Genomic DNA, 21,939 nt, shown 5'->3' with positions numbered 1-21,939 from the left:
TGAGCTATTAAATTTGTCAAATATATGACTTAATTATATAGCATAATCGGTAATAGCATTTAATTGAAATAAGCTTGGTCATATTAATATAATATGCTATTGATTAAATAATTTATGTGCAATGATTGAGCATGTTTATGTAAATTTTATAAAGACTGTAAAATATGAATAGTTGGATTTGTCTAGGCTATTGAGTTTGGTACTACTAAAATGTACATTTTTTTTTATTTTCGTTTGATTGATTAGTTTAGATACTTGAATTAAATTATCTTATTTGTTAACCAAAGTTTGAAATAAGCTTTATATTTAGTAATGCCTCGTAACCCCAATCCGGCGACGGATACGGGTTAGGGGTGTTACATGGTCGTGTCCCAGCCAGTGTCTTAACCGTGTAACTCACTAAGTTAGGTCACACGGCCGTGTTGCAGGTTGTGTACCAGACCGTGTAACTCACTGACTTGATACGCACGGCCGTGTCTTAGGCCGTGTGAAACTTACACCAAAAATAATAAATGGCACATGACAGTGTGGCCAGGCCGTGAGTGTTACACGGCCGTGTAGTTAGGCCATGTGTGTCACACGACCATGTGACAGCCTGTGTCTCAGGTCACGTGCTCCATAATTTGAACCTAAAAACAAGTAATTTTAAGACCAAAACTTGCCCAACCAACTACTTCATTTGTGCATACATTCAATAAACCTATACACACTTTAAACACATACAAACATACCAATTCAATCAACCTATTTCTTCTAACCAATATGGCATTCAAAGGCACCACATTTATATCAAAACAACTTCAATTAAAACAAAGCTATATTGCTACATCTCAAGCACAAAATCTAGTTTAACCCTATGCCAACCATGTCAAAATAACCATTCCAAAACATGCCATCATACCATATACTATCTAAAATCTAGGGAGTATGCATAAGGGTTCATTCACCCTTATTTGCAACAATTGTTCATGCGAACATTTACCTATTTAACCATAACAAGCTTGACACAACTCAATACAAGCAATTTCACTTGAATAACCTTTCAACCCTATTACATGCCGTTTATAACATTAACCAAAATAATCATAAATACTAATATGTTGAATAGATAGTGTGACGATACTCCGATGAGATTGCAACCGGCTGAGCTTCCCAATAATCTATAAGATAGAGGAAATGATTACGCAAGCATTTAATGCTTAGTAAATTTGTATAAGCGAAACTTAAACTTACCAAACATATTAAATTTAACAACCAAACATACTCTCATCATGTCATATGCCAAACTTCCTTTCCTATACATATCACCTCATAAGGTTAGTAAATATATCATTACATATAAATCCCAAGTAACTCATGACATGTAAATGATAAATATTTAGGCTTTATCCATAATCCATCACCCATACTTATATCATTTACACATACTTTCCGTTGAAATCATATGGTTAATAGATAATAAGTAAACAATACATCTATAAAACATAACATATATTAAGAAATGGATTCTATGCATATTTCATCCATCACTCGATAAATTATCATCCATTTTCATTTTGTATATGCATATTCATCTTTCCATATCATATTTACATTAAATATTTATACATGTCTTTCCATTGAACTTTTCTTATCCGTTGAACCTTTTTGAATAACACCGGATACACGAAATACCTTTTTTCATCCATTGGACTAATATGTGTCAGTAAAGTTTTGAGAAGTTCAAAATAGTATTGACTGAAGCTCTAGGTTTAGTACAACTAGAGTCTGGTATAGAGAATATTATTTATACTAATGCATCTCTTAATGGGCTTCGATATGTACTTATGTAGAAGGGTAGGGTTATAACTTATGCATCGAGCCAACTCAAACTTCATGAGAAGAACTATCCTAACCATGATTTAGAATTGGTAGCAGTAGTATTGACATTAAAGATATGGAGACACAATTTGTATGGAGAAAAGTGTCATGTATTCTCTAATCACAAGAGTTTGAAGTATTTGTTGATACAAAAAATATTTGAATCTACGCCAAAGATGTTGGATGAAACTACTGAAAGATTATGATTTGGTTGTAGAGTATCACCCTGGAAAAGTAAATCTTGTGGTTGATGCTTTGAGTAAAAAAACAGTGGCAACATTAACATCACTTCAAGCAAAAGTGAGTATGGTTGATGATGGATCGTTATTGGCAAAGTTAACTGTTAAGCCAACTTTTCTTTCTCAAAATTTGGAAGAGCAGATGAAGGATGCACAGTGTGATATGTATAAGTAATGTATGATGTCTGGTAATGCAGCAAAATTTAGTTTGGGTAAATATGGTAAATGGCTTAAGAAAAGAATTACTAAAGGAAGCTTATCAGAGACCCTTTTCACTCTATCCAAGTAGTATAAAGATGTATAAAGATTTGAAAAGCTTATACTGGTGGCCTGGAATGAAAAGGGAAATCTCAGAATATGTTTCAACCTATTTGACTTGCCAAAAAGTTGAAGTAGAACATCAAATTCCCTCGGGTAAGTTGTATCATTTGGAAATACCAGAATGGAAATGAGATAAATTACCATGGTTTTGTGTCAGGGCTACCTCTCAGTTTTTCAAAGAAGAATTCGGTTTAGGTGATAGTTTTGGCTTACTAAATCAACTCATTTTCTGTCAGTGCATACTACTTATTCTCTGGAAATGTTAGTTGAGCTCTATATTTCTGAGATAGTGCGCCTGCATGAAATTCCATCTTCTATATTTTTATATAAAGATCTAAGGTTTACTTCAAGATATTGGAAGTAATTACAAGGATCATTCGGAACTAAATTATAATTCAGTACAACATTCCACCCTCAGACAGATGGTCTGTCTGAAAGATTCATTCATGTTTTGGAGGATATATTAAGAAGTTGTGTAATTGACTTTGGGCTGAACTGGGAAAAGTATCTCCCTCTGGTTGAATTTGCATATAATAATGGTTATTATGCCAGTTTAAAAATGTTTCTATTTCAAGCTTTGTATGATAGAAGGTGTAGAATGCCCATTTGTTGGATGGAGCATAGTGATAGAAAATTAGTAGGTCTCGGTTTAGTGCATTAAAAAGAAGAAAAAGTCTCTATCATTCGTAGTCATCTAAAAGTTGCACAAGATCGTTAGAAAGCCTATGTTGATTTGAAGAGGAAAGAGATTTATTTTGAAGTTGGAGACAAAGTATTCTTAAAAGTTTCTATTTAGAAGAAGATTATAAGATTTGGTCAAAAAGGAAAGTTGAATCCATGATTTGTAGGGCCATATGAAGCCTTAGAGTAAGTTGGACCAGTCACTTATAGATTGGCTTTACCTTTAGAGATTTCAAAGATTCACAAAGTGTTTTATGTGTCTTTTCTGAGAAGATATAGATCAAATACAAACCATGTTGTACAAATTGAAGAGATAAAGGTAGAACCGAATCTATCTTATGAAGAAGAGCTCATTTGTATCTTGGCAAGAGAAGTGAAAGAGCTTAGAAATAAGAGGATTCCTTTGTGAAAGTATTATGAAGAAATCATAATACAAAAGAGGCCTCTTGGGAAAGAGAAAGTTTAATGAAAGAGCAGTATCCTTAGCTATACACAAGTATGAATTTTGAGGACGAAATTTTCTAAGTTGGGGAAAATTGTAATAGCTCGCCCGGTGAAGTCTCTGTATCTTGTTATTGTTTGGAGTATAATTTGTAAAATAAGGATAGCTATGAGTAAGTAAAATGTTTTTTTGACTAAGTCTAGAATTATGTGTATTGTGCCAATTGGCAAACTTTTAGTTTTGGCGAGCTCTGTGGTTTGGCAAACTTTTCTGTTAAGTATCCACCCAATACAGATGCTTTGGGTGAGCTCGTTAAGTTTACAGCTGTTTAGATTTATTTATTATTTAAGTATGGTAATTTGGTTAGTTAAGTTGAGATTTAGTTAGAACAGAACTAGAGTAATTTAGATGATAAAACTTAAATTATGTTTAGTGCACTTAATCATGGGAATCAATAGTGTTAGTGGAATTATATGATTTTTCCACTAATCCTTGTTTCTATGCTTAGGTATATAAGGATAGATGTGGTCTTTCTAAATACCTTTACGTTTTCTTATTATTCCTTGATTTCGTCTGAAAACTTTTTTTAAAAACATAAGTTTAGAAAACCTCTTAGAAGTAAGTTTGCAGTAGTCAGCTAACTTCTACGTTAGTACCAGCTCATTGGTAATTACTGATGAACCTTAGATTATCCTCTAAATCATTTACGTGTTTCTCATTCTGCATGCATAGATGTTAGGATAGTGTGTGAGAAAGGAAACTTTCTGATTCTAGATTAAGTGTTGTTGATTCTTGCATGCACGATTAGATTTGATCGTTTGATGATCTGATATGTTTAAATATCTTTATTTTAACTCAAGAAGTTAAAGAAGGTCCAAGTAATAAAGACAAATGACCTACTTTATAGACTTGTGTTAGAGTTTTTGGTGAGTTCTTTCTTACTTCCATGTGTTGTAATTTTCTTTATTTTATAATTTGTGTAGGGTAAGTAATCCTCTTTTATAATGGATGAGAGATGTTGCATGGTGTTGTGTGGATAATGGTTATCCAAAGTCTTCATTCTGAGTACAGTCTGTTTTTATATAAAGTAAGCGTTATTCTTCATGCTTAAGCCACTACAATCTGTTTCTGATATGTATGATATGATATGAACTAATATTAGGTGATGGAGATGAGGAGATATGTTTGTGTAGCCTATGGTAGGGCAGCTATATTGAAAACCAGATTGGTAGGTCACAATTAAAACATGTTGTTTTGAATGAAAATGATATGAGGAGTTAAGGGGGAGAATGTATATGAATAAGACTGAATGATATGCTTCTGATTCTGAATTCTGGGTATGTGGCTAGCATGCGAATGAATTTGTATGAGTTATGTTGAGTTGGCATACAGTATACACCCAAGTGATAAGTAAGTTGGCGGTATTTTGTATACGCCATTGGGCATACTATGTGAATGTGTGTAAATCATTCAGAAAGGTTTAGATGTACTATCAGTAATGTTATGTATGATTTCTCTTTGGGAGCTCACTAAGTTCGTATGAACTTACTTTGTTACATTTTCCTTCTCAGGCTTCCTGATTGAAGGAAGGCTTTGTAGAAGGATTACGCTAGAGTGGTACTACTATTGTGAGTCGACTTCTTTGTTTCGTATCATGCATGACTCGTGGGGTGGCGCATAGGTGTATTTGGAAATGATTTGTACAAAGAACTTTTGTTTTGACAAAACTCTATTTTTATAAGATTTTTATGAAGTATTAATGGTTGGTTTTAAATTAATATATTATGTTTAATGAAGTTATTATATTTGAATTTATATGCCATATGGCTTGTACACTATTTTTAAATTGTTGATGTTTTCATTCAAACCTCGGTAAAGTAAAAACTAATATATGTTTTATATTTATAACTTTGTGAGAACTATATATATCTTTCGCCAAAATGTTTTAAAGTTAGTTTGATTTTAAGTAGTGGCACACCATACTTGAATCCTATTATACGGTCGGGTTTGGCGTGTTACATCTTAAATTTTCATCTCGGGTTGCCTAACGACAAGGACTTAGCATTTTATTATTCTACCATCTCGGGTTTCCCAATTACAATGGTTTTCTAGTAATTGTCCATAATTTTTATTCAGTTATCTTAGATTGCCTGGTAACGATGGCTAGAAAATCACTATATTGATGACCTTATGACATGGCAACTATACTTGAACTACATATAACATCGTTTAATGGGGCATTAACATCATAATCGTTATCGTAATCTGTATCATTATAATACCAACGTGCAAATATTCAAAATCACATCCAAAAACAAATTTGAGACATTTATCACATATTTTAAATATCACCAATCGAAGTCACTATTCAAAGATTATAGGAAAAAGATATCGTTACCGAATGCATGGTCATATTGATTATAACGAGTAATCCTTCTACGAAAGCAAATCAAAATTGAATTATAGAAGCATAAACCAGAAGTAACTATTCGTTAACAGCTTTAGCTTTTCCTTTGTCCTAGACAGTCTTTCTTCGTCTTTAGCTATAAAAATTAAACCCAAACACAAAAACTCATTAACCACACAATTTAAATTTTTAAGATTAATCAATTTATTGATGATTTGCATGATCATCATAATTTGGTGATAATTCAATTAGTTTGTCGACCATTTATGTATATTCTATGTTTTTGTGCAAAATTCCCTATGGTTTTGACTATTGAAATAAATAAGAGACTTGTTCATGTATTTTTCACTTATGGTAAAAAGTAATTACATCTCTTTCATCCATCTACTTTCGATCGAAGTACATCATCAATATCTTTAATAGTCTTACTTTCCTTTATTTAATTATGGACTTTTATCCTCTTTAATTCTTCTTTAGGTAGATCTCTCACTATCTATTGCATTAATTCAAGAGTTATTATACCTCTTTCATTCTCTGAGGTTTGGTAATGATCCCACTAGCTAAATTGGCCCTTCAAGGATTTAAGCTCAACGCCCATGAAGTATTAAATTCCAATATTGGAATATTAAGCTATGTTTCATCTTAATTGATTGTTTTATTTACCATTATTTCTTCATAGTTTCCTTCATATGGATCTTCAATGTTTGCTCCTCTATCGATACATACCTGATTATGCTCAATAATACGCTCCTTTTTTTCATTGTTATGTCAGACATTTAAAATCTTTATGCTAGTTTATTGAATACTCCACATCTAATATAGACTGATTTCTTTTGTCTTTTCCATGTTTTCTTCGGTCACCAAAGCCACTTGATTAAGTGTCCATCAAAACTGGAGATAAAAATTAGTCACAATCATTTTATAGACAAAAATAATGCACTCATGAAGCCATCACATCTTTTTATTCTAAAACTCTAACAGAGATCTAAAACATTTCTTTCGCCCCATCAACTTGAGTTCTTGAAACTCAAGAAGAAATTTCTTGCACCAAAATTTTCTTATAATTATGCCTTCCAATATGTCTAAAATAGTTAACTTCTTGTAATGACAATCCAATTTTTGCAAAACTATTTTTTTTTACTCAATCAGAAGATAGCTTGATTCATATAAGAAACAACCAATTTCTTAGATTCCAATAATAAATTATCTTCAATAAACCTATCAAATTGCACGTATATGTTGATTTTCTAGTCACGTCATCTTTATTTGCTTAGCTCTTACGACCCCAATTTGTAGCTAAGAAAAAAATTTACTAAAAATGGAAGATAAGGAGGACCTGTATAGTAATTTCTCCATATTGCGTTGCTAAGAAAATGTATAAGCTTGATATTATATACATAAAGAGAAAAAGTAAATGTAGAATCCAAGCTTGCCCTCGATCATAATTTGCTCTGAAATATGCAGGGTTTAATGGAAAAATAAGACAAGAAAAGCTGGGAATCATTTTTAAGATAATAAAAAAACTATACCTTTTTTTTCTCTTGGGGGAGTAAATCACGTTGAACCAGATACCCTTTAAAGTTCATAAGAAAGCTTCGGAATAAAGTTCCAAAAAGAAAGAAAGAAATAACATAGAATAACCCTTTTAATTCTAGTTGCAACTTATCCTTCTAGGATTTAGATAAAAGCCGATCATACAATTAGTGGCTTGATATGAGAATATTTAATTTCTTTTAAACAATAATATTCATATAAAATGAATTAATATGCATATTTTCCACTATATTTTAGATAGAAATTGAAATTTGTCCTTTGATATTTTCCATTATACTTTTAAACTAAAGCTAAATTTACCACTCTATTTCTACTCTATACTGAATTTTGAAACGAAATTATTTAATTTTACTGTTCAATATTAATTTAAATTAACTTAAGTAAAATGTAATAAAAATATTTTGTTTAAATAATTAATTACCATAATATTAAATATTAATACAAACTTTTATTTAGAAAATATAAAATAAAAAAATTTGTATTTAAAAAAAATTCAAACCTTCCTTCCATTAGATAAAATTGAAATTAATTTAAAATTTTAATAATTTTATAAATTAACTTAATAATCACTGTTAAGTAAAATATTTGAATTAATATCTTTCCCTTCAATTTTGTTTTCAAATCATTAAAATCAATATCTAATGATAAGCATTTATTTAAAAAAATCAAACTTAGTGGCTTAATTAATTAAAATTTAAAGTTTAATAGCTAATTTCAGTCACATAAAAGTTAAGTGATAATTTTATCCGTATTTTTAATGGTTAATATCAGTGAAAATAAAATATCACAAACTTACGTTATAACCCTAGAAAAATATATAATAAACACATATACTTCAAAAACTAATAATTAATAATAACGAATAGCATGACTAACCAACTATTAAGTTAAGGCATAAATTCATACAGTTTCAGGTTTCTACAAAAGGAATCAGCATGAATACTAAAGTAATTGATATGGAAATGGAAGTGTTGCAAAAATTCACCAGCTTGTGATGTTTTTTACTAACATGGTTTTAGATGATGCTGATCATTATCGTTGGTGCTAAAGTTTTAGTAGATTTATTATCTTCCACCTTCCTATGATAAATATACTTAAAAATAATAATAATAAAATCTTCTTCACAATTGGTGTTGGCACTGAGTGAAATTTTCTTCACTGCTACAATGGAACCCCAACTTTTTAAGGGCTAATTTCACTATACATCAAACTATCACTTAAATTTATACTACTACTTAAAAGGTTCAAAACATTTTAATTGAGTCATAAAACTATAAATTTAAGGAATAAATATAAATTTGAATACAATGTGAAGCATTTTTAAAACACATGTATGAAATTACAAAAACCCATGTACTTACCGCTTGTGGACAACTTGAATTTGAATTGTTAAAAAGAAAGTAGATAGTGTCAAATTTTGGGGTTAGTATCAATAAAGGCCTATTTTTAAAATTATTTACGGAAATGGGCCGTTTCAAAAACTAATAATAGGTATGGACCGAAAACTCAAAAACGCGCTAACGTGGACGCGTTTTTAGGGGAAAACCCAGAAAAACGCTTCCACGTCAGTGTTTTTTTCCTTGTGTCAGGTAAAAGAGCGCTGACGTAGACGCGCTTTAGTAAAAAGCGCTGACGAGGATGCGCTTTTGGCCGTGTAATCCCCAGTGAGTTCTTTGTAAATTAGGGCCTAGGTTTAGGGGTTTTGGGTTTGATTAGGGTTTAGGAAAAATTAAATTAGGGTATTAGGTTTTTAATAGTTTAGGGTTTTAGGGTTTAATTTTTTTAATTTCTAAATATTGTTTAGGGAAAAATAGTTTTGACAAGATGGGTTCTGACCAACGGGACCCTAACATGCCAAATGTTCGGATTCTGTAGGAATTTATCCAGAATTACTACTCGAATTGTCGGATCCTCGTATGGTGTCCATTGAAACTATATGAACGTGATAAAAATATTATTTATATACATAATACTAAATAATAAATACGAAATCGACAATGTTATGTATATATAATCCAAAACGAAATAAATACTTACATGCGCTTCTGACTGTTGGTCTAATAGAAGTTGCATATCTTCAAGAGCAGTAGGTATTTCCTCGTAAGTCGGCGAATGATTCCACCTATTTAAATAATATTTTAGCATAATATTTTATTTTAAATCTATTTAATAATTATAAAATCTAATATAAATTTTACCTTGTTACGAGTGAGAATGTATACGGGTGGTCCACTCGAGGACGTAAATATGGAAATTGAAAACGAGCCCATGATTGTAGCAATGAGAGGCAACCTCCAGTTTTGATTTTATTTGGTTGTGTCGCCCGTCACATCTCCCTGTACAATATCGCCAACACAACAGACCCCCAACTGAGTTCGCTAGCTGCTCTAAAATTGATGAGTTTCAACCGCCACCTTAGATGTACGAGGTTTCGTGACTTGTCCGACATAAGATAACCTTCGAAGATCTAAAGGATGTACGCCCGAGCGTATTGTACTCTTTGTAATTTAGTCGAATCATCCCCCAACACCGAGAATGTCTCTTGTATCCAGCCTATATCGATCCAACTGAGAATGTCTTTGCACCCCCGGCCTATATTGGCCACGTGCCAAAAACCTGCTTCCCTCAAGTAATTTTCAATCCATGGTGATGGAGGACTAGGTAGATTATGAATAAAACACTGTAGCACTCGATCTACCAGCTATTATAAAAAAATTATAAAAATTATTAATTAAATTATAAAAATAAAATAAAAAATTAAATAATATTAAAAATGAAATTAACCCTTACCATTTGCATTTGGTCGATAGAGATATGTTTATCATCGAGACGAATTAATTGTCAGGTCATTGCTAACACGATCAAATTTCTTAGAAATTATAAAAAAAAATACTAATTCAGAAAAAAATAAAAAAATTTAGAGAGCTTTGAGAGCATTTTGAGAAATTTGGAAGAATAATAAAGTTGGTGCGAAAAAATGGGTTGGGGGATTTTATACTTTTTTTCTCTTGATCGTTAGGCCCAACGGTCAGATTCTTAAATGCCCATTAGAGGTGACAGCTGGGGGATTACATGGCCAAAAGCGTCATCGTCAGCGCTTTTTACTAAAGCGCGTCCACGTCAGCGCGCTTTTGCCTGACACAAGGAAAAGACGCTGACGTGGAAGTGTTTTTCTGGGTTTTCCCCTGAAAATGCATCCACGTCAGATCGGTTTTGGGTTTTCGGTCCATACCCGTTATTATTTTTTGAAACAGCCCATTTACGTAAATAATTTCGAAAATGAACCTTTATTGGTACTAACCCCTCAAATTTTAGGAGGGTTATTTTTTTAACACATTAAATCCTAGCCATACATGTATTAGGTACACATGTGTTTATGGGGATTCTCTGGTTAAAGAATCTCTTTCTAGTTGCTCTGGAACAATTAGGAGATTCTCTAGTAGAAATACGGGGTTCTGCTTTTGGCGGCAACATGCTATGGGGTGGTGGTCCCGCTTATGGGGTCAAATCAATACATTCTAAAAAGAAATATTTGAATATCAATCTCATCGATATCATTAATCTCATAAGTATCATACCAAATCCCATCAATCAAATCATTTTTTTGAGAAATACGAGACATCTAAGTCATACAAGTAAAGAGATCTATTCATTGATAAGAAAGAGAAAAAACGTGAGTGGTGATTGGGTTGTTGAGAAAATAGAATCTTGGGTCTCGAACAGTGATTCGATTGATGATAAAGAAAGAGAATTTTTGGTTCAGTTCTCCACCTTAACGACAGGAAAAATGATTAATCAAATTGTATTGAGTCTGACTCATAGTGATCATTTATCAAAGAACGACTCTGGTTATCAAATGATTGAACAATCGTGACCAATTTACTTACGATACTTAGTTGACATTCATAAAAAAGTATCTAATTAATTATGAGACAACCACTTATTCACAAACTTCGTGTGGGGCTAATAGTTTTCATTTCCCATCTCGTGGAAAACCCTTTTCGCTCCACTTAGCCCTATCTCCCTCTAGGGGTATTTTAGTGATAAGTTCTATAGGAACCGGACGATCCTATTTGTTCAAATGCGTAGCGACAAACTCCTATGTTCCTTTCATTATAGTATTTCTGAACAAGTTCCTAGATAGCAAGCTTAAAGGTTTTTCTTATTGATGATATCAATATTGATGATAGTGACAATATTGATGCTAGTGACGCTATTGATGATAGTGACGCTATTGATCGTGACCTTGATACGGAGCTGGAGCTTCTAACTATGATGAAATTAGATCATATATTTTAATTATGCTCTACGTGAGACTTGAGCAAACATTTAACACCCAATCTAATAGCTAAGTTGATGGAAGGACCTGACATGGTACTGATATATTTTGAGGGTTCAATTAGGCCGTTTTGAAGTTTGAGGACCAATTTGACATTTGGATAATAGTTTGGGAATGTATAGTGGAATTATTAATTGGCTTAATACATAACCTGATATATGAGTTTGGCACTTTTTTCTAATGTAATATTTGTGTTTTTTTTTTCTAATGTGGTACATGTATTTCACACAATTTATATATTTTGGTACATGAAATTAACATTGTTAATACTTTTTGTGTTTAATTTGGGTTTTAAAGTTGATTTGATGAAAATTTATAATTAGCTAATAATATTAGCAATTAACTTTGATCAAATTAATCAACTCCAAAACTCAATTAAATCACATTCACCAATTGTATTTGACAAATTAAACAAATTCACAATTAACATTAAATTTATTCTATTAACAAAATTATGAAAAGTTTAAACCTAATAATTTTAGGAATTAACTTTCATAAAATAAACCGTAAAACCTGAATTAAACACTAAAAAGTTAATACCGTTACAATTGTGTGCTAAAATATATAATTTTGTCAAATACAAATATGATATTAGACCTAAAATAATATAAATACCATACTAGAAAAAAAATTACGTCTTGTTATTTTAATCATACATGACCATGATATGATGTTTTAAGTTATGAAAAAAGAGAGTAAAATTAATGCATTCTTATATTACACATGTACCAATATTTGATACCCATTTTTGAGTCCTAAAAATATAGGAATAGGATACAAGAGTAACTATGAGTGCTTTTTAGATATGCTGCATGAATTGGATAGGAGGGAACAAAAATGGTGGCAGCAAGAGGAGGAGATGATTTTATATTCCCTCTTTTGGTAAATAGAAGGTAAGTAAAAAGTAGAAGGGTAGGCTGATGAAGCTAGAGAAGTTGAGCAAGAAATTTTGGACGAAACTAAGGAAACAAAAGATGTAAAAGAATTTACAGTGATTAGAGAGCTTTAACTCAATCACAATTTGGTAGTTGGTGTCAATACTTTGTCAGAATAAGCCTCCAATTATGACCTCGTCAACCACAACTTCACTAGTAGGCATCGCTTCACAAACTCCCTATTTTTATGCCCTATACTTGTTTTCTCTTTTCATTTGTGACCTTCAATACTTCCCTTCATATGAACCGTCATCTTTCGCCTCTTCTCTCCATTGATCTCAGCAGTACTATTGATTATCCAATATAACAAAACATTAATTTGATTTCAAAAGCAACTCAATTAAGACCTTGTTTGAGGAATCTTACTCTTACTTTTTATATGTATAAAAGAACCAGTGGCACTTAAGAGCTAATTCCATGTATATATATATACCGACAAAGGAGAAGGTAAATATTACTGTATTTAGGTTTGAGAAAGGCAGATTTGCCAAGTTACTTCATGGGTTATTGCCATAAAAAGGTTTAAAGTGGTTGAAGGAAATTGAAAGAATATATAAGGGTATTTTGATGTTATTGTGAATTTGAAGGCAAAATCTTACAAGGCATGTGTGAGATTCTTTAGCTATATTTGAGTAGGCTATAGAGAGCTTTAGTACTATTTTGTGGTGTACAGCTTTAATGGTATAAGGAATAGTAATCTCATGCTCTGCCTCTTTTATTTAACTTTATCTGGGTCCCTTTCCCTTTACCCTTACCTCTGATCATGGAAAAAAACATGAACTTCACTTTTGCATCCTATCTCTAAATACCAACTTCCTCACTAATCTAATTATAGGAGAAATGGTTGCATGAAACTGTAATTCAACATTATTCTTATCTCTTTCTAATAAAAAAATGATAAATCAAATTTTTCTTCCTAATTTTAATATTTTTAGTTGAATTTAAATTTTTAAGAGGAAAAACTAAAAATCAGGAGAAAATCTGATTTCTCCTAAATATATAGTTGTTTGATTGAAACAAAATTGAGTGAAAAAAGTGTGCTATTGAGTTCCTATTTTGTTTTTATTTGGTATAATTTCTTTTACACATTTCTTAAATGACTTAATATTTTTTAATTTAATTAAGTGTTTGTTAAAAAATATGGTAAGTGTTTAAATGCGAGCTCAGCATCCCAAATTTACTGCCACCGCAACAATTCCTACTACTCAATGGGTTTATATCAATTTATTAAACCACTGTTCCAATAAAATTTTATGTGGATGGAAAAAATTGATGCCACTTGTGATTTGATTAGTTAAGTCTTGCATTTAGGTTTATATATGGACAAAATTAAACGAGATATATATGATAGCTGCACAATTTTTTTTAAAAAAAATAGTAATATAGAATATTACATAGTAATTAGTCTAATAGTAGATAAACCATTAAGATCTTCATGCAGTGTATTCAGAACAAAATCAAGGAGTTAGGACCAACAATGAATATTGATGTCTATTCTGTCTGCAACCAACCTATTACATTCTCGATGTACATGTTTTAAGTTGGTATCTCAATCACGGTTCAACAAATCTATTTGAAAGAAAAAGGAAGATTCTTTTACTTTTGTTTTTCTTTTAAAAAATAACTTTTTAACTCTATTTGGAGGAATAGAAAAGTGAAAAAATAAGAAAAAAGAAATAGGTAAGATTTATATTAAAAATGGTGCACCAATTTTATCATGAAATAAATAATATTTACTTGAACATTTTTATACACCAATAACAAATATATTTTTACTTTCTCTCCCCATCCACTATTTTAATATATTTTCAATTATTTTTCTACCATATCAAACAAAACCCTAGGGTTTCAATTTATTATAATTATCTATTTAATCATAATGGATTTAATTGATTAAAGCCTGGCTAATTTTTATTTATTTATAATAAATGCCATTTCATTTGAACCCAGTTGGCACAATTGAGATGTTAAACATCTATGCATCTTCCATTAAAATTTAGCAGCTAAAAATTGAGGTTTTGAGAATTTTGAAATTTTAAGTATGTATTCTTGAATTATGTATATTTTCATTTTAAATTTATTTTAACTTAAATTTTACAATGCCTAAATTTTATCTAAGTTTATTTTAGTTTAAATCCAAATAAATTTAAGTTATCATATTTTTATATTCACCGTTTAAATTTCACAACAAATTAGAGAATTTAAATATTTTAATCATATCTACTATTTTTAAGAAAATATCTAGAACTACTCATAGCTCTTCCGACTCATAAATAGGAGGATAATGGAACCCACATCTGCTAAAACTCAATTTGTAAAATTTAAAATTTTTTATCCAAAAGAAAATTGCATTACTCTATCCATTATTATTTTTAGAAATAGTATAAAGTTAAATATATGATTGAATTGAATTAAATGGAAAAATATTACAGCAATGCTAAAATGTTTTGAAGAAGCCAATTATGACACACACATACAATAATTATTGATATATCATTATTAATTATTTTCTGTCAAATCATAATGGGTTTTACTGTCATCATATCAAATCATGTAACTTTGTATATGCACTAGAGCCTGTATGATTAATTTTGTCCATGAGTCAACCAAAAGTTTAACAAAATTGAAGCTAATGAGTATAATGACAAATTTCATATTTATTCTCTTAATATTTCTTTAATTTTGCTTTATTTTTAACTGGGCAAATAAAGATAAAAAGAAAAAGGAAAGGAAAGGCTGCATTTGATTGTAACCGTAAAACATTTCAGCGAAATTCGCATTTTTTATGACATTTACCCTAAAATTCTCGTCTTTTCTATCTGTTTCTGTAGTTTTACTTTAACAATAATAGATAAAATAATGTCATCTCTTATATATTTCTTTTTACAATTAATATATCTTTTATGTTTGATTAAATTTCCTTTTAATAATATGGTTTACAAAGTTGGAATTTAAATCTACGACTGCAACCGCCAAGAAATTTTGGACGAAACTAAGGAAACAAAAGATGTAAAAGAATTTACAGTGATTAGAGAGCTTTAACTCAATCACAATTTGGTAGTTGGTGTCAATACTTTGTCAGAATAAGCCTCCAATTATGACCTCGTCAACCACAACTTCACTAGTAGGCATCGCTTCACAAACTCCCTATTTTATGCCCTATACTTGTTTTCTCTTTTCATTTGTGACCTTCAATACTTCCCTTCATATGAACCGTCATCTTTCGCCTCTTCTCTCCATTGATCTCAGCAGTACTATTGATTATCCAATATAACAAAACATTAATTTGATTTCAAAAGCAACTCAATTAAGACCTTGTTTGAGGAATCTTACTCTTACTTTTATATGTATAAAAGAACCAGTGGCACTTAAGAGCTAATTCCATGTATATATATATACCGACAAAGGAGAAGGTAAATATTACTGTATTTAGGTTTGAGAAAGGCAGATTTGCCAAGTTACTTCATGGGTTATTGCCATAAAAAGGTTTAAAGTGGTTGAAGGAAATTGAAAGAATATATAAGGGTATTTTGATGTTATTGTGAATTTGAAGGCAAAATCTTACAAGGCATGTGTGAGATTCTTTAGCTATATTTGAGTAGGCTATAGAGAGCTTTAGTACTATTTTGTGGTGTACAGCTTTAATGGTATAAGGAATAGTAATCTCATGCTCTGCCTCTTTTATTTAACTTTATCTGGGTCCCTTTCCCTTTACCCTTACCTCTGATCATGGAAAAAAACATGAACTTCACTTTTGCATCCTATCTCTAAATACCAACTTCCTCACTAATCTAATTATAGGAGAAATGGTTGCATGAAACTGTAATTCAACATTATTCTTATCTCTTTCTAATAAAAATGATAAATCAAATTTTTCTTCCTAATTTTAATATTTTTAGTTGAATTTAAATTTTTAAGAGGAAAAACTAAAAATCAGGAGAAAATCTGATTTCTCCTAAATATATAGTTGTTTGATTGAAACAAAATTGAGTGAAAAAAGTGTGCTATTGAGTTCCTATTTTGTTTTTATTTGGTATAATTTCTTTTTACACATTTCTTAAATGACTTAATATTTTTAATTTAATTAAGTGTTTGTTAAAAATATGGTAAGTGTTTAAATGCGAGCTCAGCATCCCAAATTTACTGCCACCGCAACAATTCCTACTACTCAATGGGTTTATATCAATTTATTAAACCACTGTTCCAATAAAATTTTATGTGGATGGAAAAATTGATGCCACTTGTGATTTGATTAGTTAAGTCTTGCATTTAGGTTTATATATGGACAAAATTAAACGAGATATATATGATAGCTGCACAATTTTTTTAAAAAATAGTAATATAGAATATTACATAGTAATTAGTCTAATAGTAGATAAACCATTAAGATCTTCATGCAGTGTATTCAGAACAAAATCAAGGAGTTAGGACCAACAATGAATATTGATGTCTATTCATCGCAACCAACCTATTACATTCTCGATGTACATGTTTTAAGTTGGTATCTCAATCACGGTTCAACAAATCTATTTGAAAGAAAAGGAAGATTCTTTTACTTTTGTTTTCTTTTAAAAATAACTTTTAACTCTATTTGGAGGAATAGAAAAGTGAAAAATAAGAAAAAAGAAATAGGTAAGATTTATATTAAAAATGGTGCACCAATTTTATCATGAAATAAATAATATTTACTTGAACATTTTTATACACCAATAACAAATATATTTTTACTTTCTCTCCCCATCCACTATTTTAATATATTTTCAATTATTTTTCTACCATATCAAACAAAACCCTAGGGTTTCAATTTATTATAATTATCTATTTAATCATAATGGATTTAATTGATTAAAGCCTGGCTAATTTTTATTTATTTATAATAAATGCCATTTCATTTGAACCCAGTTGGCACAATTGAGATGTTAAACATCTATGCATCTTCCATTAAAATTTAGCAGCTAAAAATTGAGGTTTTGAGAATTTTGAAATTTTAAGTATGTATTCTTGAATTATGTATATTTTCATTTTAAATTTATTTTAACTTAAATTTTACAATGCCTAAATTTTATCTAAGTTTATTTTAGTTTAAATCCAAATAAATTTAAGTTATCATATTTTTATATTCACCGTTTAAATTTCACAACAAATTAGAGAATTTAAATATTTTAATCATATCTACTATTTTTAAGAAAATATCTAGAACTACTCATAGCTCTTCCCGACTCATAAATAGGAGGATAATGGAACCCACATCTGCTAAAACTCAATTTGTAAAATTTAAAATTTTTTATCCAAAAGAAAATTGCATTACTCTATCCATTATTATTTTTAGAAATAGTATAAAGTTAAATATATGATTGAATTGAATTAAATGGAAAAATATTACAGCAATGCTAAAATGTTTTGAAGAAGCCAATTATGACAGACACACATACAATAATTATTGATATATCATTATTAATTATTTTTCTGTCAAATCATAATGGGTTTTACTGTCATCATATCAAATCATGTAACTTTGTATATGCACTAGAGCCTGTATGATTAATTTTGTCCATGAGTCAACCAAAAGTTTAACAAAATTGAAGCTAATGAGTATAATGACAAATTTCATATTTATTCTCTTAATATTTCTTTAATTTTGCTTTATTTTAACTGGGCAAATAAAGATAAAAAGAAAAAGGAAAGGAAAGGCTGCATTTGATTGTAACCGTAAAACATTTCAGCGAAATTCGCATTTTTTATGACATTTACCCTAAAATTCTCGTCTTTTCTATCTGTTTCTGTAGTTTTACTTTAACAATAATAGATAAAATAATGTCATCTCTTATATATTTCTTTTTACAATTAATATATCTTTTATGTTTGATTAAATTTCCTTTTAATAATATGGTTTACAAAGTTGGAATTTAAATCTACGACTGCAACCGCTCTTACAGGTTAATATTTATGATTTTTAATCTGATATGTTTTTCCAAAAGGAGGGGAAATTTTGCTCGATTTGTAGTTCTACTTCGTAATTACGCATTTACAACCAAAACAACAGGGGCGAAGCTAGAATAAATTTCTAGGGGCCGAATCAACTCTATATCTTTATAACTTTTAAAGGATTAAATTAAATTTTTATAATTTGGGGGGGGCAAAGGACAATTTTACCTTTATTAATTTAAAAATTTTTAAAAATAAAAGGCCTAACTAGCAATTTTACATTTTAGGGGCCGGCCCCTCCCCCCGCCCCTAAATCCGCCTCTGTTCCAAGCTTCTTCAGTTTGCTAGTAATATCTTCACAGCCACAACAAGTTGCAAGAAGAATACAGTCCACTTTTCACAACTGACTATGTATATATATAGGAAGCTTTTAAAGCTTCAAGTGACTCAAAAATCATAAACAACTACTTGGCATTTAATTCCCTTTCGAACCATCTTCCCTATTTCTTTCCTCAATGGCTTATTCTATTCCTAAGCTCTACTCTACTTATTCATTTCCCAATGATTTTTCTCAGTTTCCAAATCCATTGACAGTTTCCCAAGAAAACTACACAGCTTGTGGTGCTATCCCTGGTACATCATGGGATCATGAAGATATTAGCTTCCCAACGTTTTTAGACAATGGTGGGGTCGATGTTTTTCAACAAGATTCTAATCTAACATCTCCAGTTTCAGTTCCAGTTCCAGCAGCATTGTTTCCTGAACTAATTGGGATTTCATCAGATTTAGATGTCCCAACAGCATTGCCCCATCATTTCAATAACGTTGCTGCTGGCTTTTGTGGCATTGGAACCATCCAAAATCTTGGTGCCAGATATCAACTGCAAGATGTCTGTGAGTTTGGAGACGAATGCACTGGATTTGTTCATCAGGATTTCAAGCCAATTGATCCAACTCTGGGACAAAATTGGGTATTTCTTTTTTTTCTTTCTTTAATTCATGCATTGCATGGTTTCCTCCAATTTCATGAAAACTAATGTTTTGGGTTCTTTATTTTTGTTCTTCTCACAGGGAATTCAAGGCAATCGAATGCGACCGCCGGCCATGGAAGACAGCAATCTTAAGGTTGGTCGATATTCAGTGGAAGAAAGGAAAGACAGAATTCTTAGATACTTGAAGAAGAGAAACCAAAGGAACTTTAACAAGACTATTAAGGTCTCTCTTCCTTAATTTTCTCTGATATGATAAATGTTTTATTATAGACAAAAAAAAAAAAAAAACGTAACATTGACTGATCTATTTAATATACAGTATGCTTGCAGGAAAACCCTAGCTGATAGAAGAGTTAGAGTCCGGGGAAGATTTGCAAGGAACACTGAAATTTGTGAACATCAAGACATGGTATTGAAGAGAGAAGATGATAATTTACCCAATGACAAAAACTTGTATAATTGCTGTGAAGCAGTCCAGGTATCTCTCTCTCTCTATGTATAAATACATACATATATTTGTTGTTGTCACGAGCATCTCATGCACGTCAAAAATGGTTCAGTTATTTAACATTTAGATGGAAGTTTGGGGCAATTAATGATGTTTGGTTATTTTGGTTTTTGGTTTGCAGATGAAGCATGATGAAGATGATTGGCTGCAAGAGGCTATGGCAAATCTTATGTATTTACCTTATATTGCTGGTTGATAAATATAGATATGTTAGATGTACTTTGTATGTGTACTGGGTTACTAATGAAAAGTCTCAAGAAGGCGATGCCGCCTCTTTTTTTTTTAAAAAAAAAACCACTCTAACCAAGCTCATTGTTGTAGCAATAGCAATCTCTCTTTCAAACTGATTGCTCTCAAATAACCTTTATTGTCATACACAAATACAATGCAAAAGAACTTTGAGTTTAACCATATATGTTCATGTGTTTGAATTTTCGAGTTTAATCTAATTAGTTCATGCATTGAATTGATATAGGACAAATATGAGTTTGATTTAATTAGTTCATGTATTGAATTGATATAGGGTATGCATGAGAAGCCTATTTTGAAACAAAAGGCAAGAAAAAAAAAACATGGAATTGAATTATATTTTGAATTGGTGTATAGTAGGGGTTAGTGTTCGATTGAATCGAGTGAAAATTTTTCGAATTAATCGAGTTGGCGAGTCCTATTTTATCATCCTAACTCGATTTGAAAATTTTTTGAATCGAGTCGAGTGAAATGAAATTCGAGTCGAGTCGAATCGAGTGAAATTGTTCGAATTAACTTAAAAAATTAAACATGTCAAATTTAAATCTTGCTACAATATAACTAATTACATGTTAGAGTACATCAATTTGAAACCATATATATTTGAATTTTTTTTCAAAGAAAAATAATAATAATAAAAAAAAAGATACTTTAGTATGATAAACTTGAATCATTAATTAATTTATTTAGGTCCCAAAATTATTATTTTAACTTTTTAAAAATTTTAAGTTTTTTATGTGTTCTTTAGGATTTTTAAAAGTTTTATAATTTTTTAAAATATAAATTTTGCAATTTTTATAAATATTTTAGTTTTGAAAATTATTTTGATTTTCTTTTGTAATTTTTGTTGAGAGAGAGACCAATTTGCTCATTTTCAAAATTGACGAGGACCAAAGGGGTATTTACACCAATATCTGTTATTCGAATTGTATAATTCAATTCGACTCGAACTCGAAACTCAAATTACTTATTCGAGTTGACTCGAATAATTCAAATAACTCAGTTCGATTAACTTGAAATTAAATTTTTTTTTTTAGATTTTTTCAAATTGAATCGAGTTTTGTTCAGTACCCTCTTTTTATATATTTTAATTAGTTATGCATAAAGAAATTATTAAACATGTTATGTTTATTATAATATTTTCCATCATGTGTTTTTGTATATACTACAATATTCAAAAATACTAAGGAGGTGGAAGTGAAAGGATTAAGAGAGTTTAGTTGACTGAAGGCTAATTATTTGTGAATTAAGCTAAGGTAGCACTTGAAGGGGATTGAAAGTGATTGAAATGTAATCGCATTTGATGCTAAAGGGCAAATCAATATTCTACTTTATCCTTCTTACAAGGACAAAGGTATAAAATCAAAGAGTAAGTCTTAATTAGCAAGATTATGAAATGAACCAAACCAGAATATATACATTTGACTAGCTTATTTTATTTATATTTAATTATAATAATATATCAAATACAAACATATTGTCAAATT

The 21,939-nt window shown here is 30.3% G+C and overlaps 1 protein-coding gene across 1 annotated transcript; it reads left to right on the top strand.

The window, feature by feature from the left end:
* Window positions 1-19,143: 19,143 nt before the first annotated feature.
* On the top strand, window positions 19,144-20,611 carry LOC105767679 (uncharacterized). Its single transcript, XM_012587251.2, has 4 exons — window positions 19,144-19,674; window positions 19,775-19,918; window positions 20,015-20,173; window positions 20,325-20,611. Exons 1-4 carry the CDS (start codon window positions 19,219-19,221, stop codon window positions 20,397-20,399), a joined length of 834 nt encoding a protein of 277 aa, XP_012442705.1. The 5' UTR covers window positions 19,144-19,218; the 3' UTR covers window positions 20,400-20,611.
* The last annotated feature ends 1,328 nt before the right edge of the window (window positions 20,612-21,939 follow it).

Source organism: Gossypium raimondii, chromosome 5 (assembly GCF_025698545.1).
Source record: "Gossypium raimondii isolate GPD5lz chromosome 5, ASM2569854v1, whole genome shotgun sequence".
Classification (NCBI taxonomy): domain Eukaryota; kingdom Viridiplantae; phylum Streptophyta; class Magnoliopsida; order Malvales; family Malvaceae; genus Gossypium; species Gossypium raimondii.
Note: the sequence above shows the minus strand (reverse complement) of the source record. Positions and strands in the feature narration are given on the sequence as shown.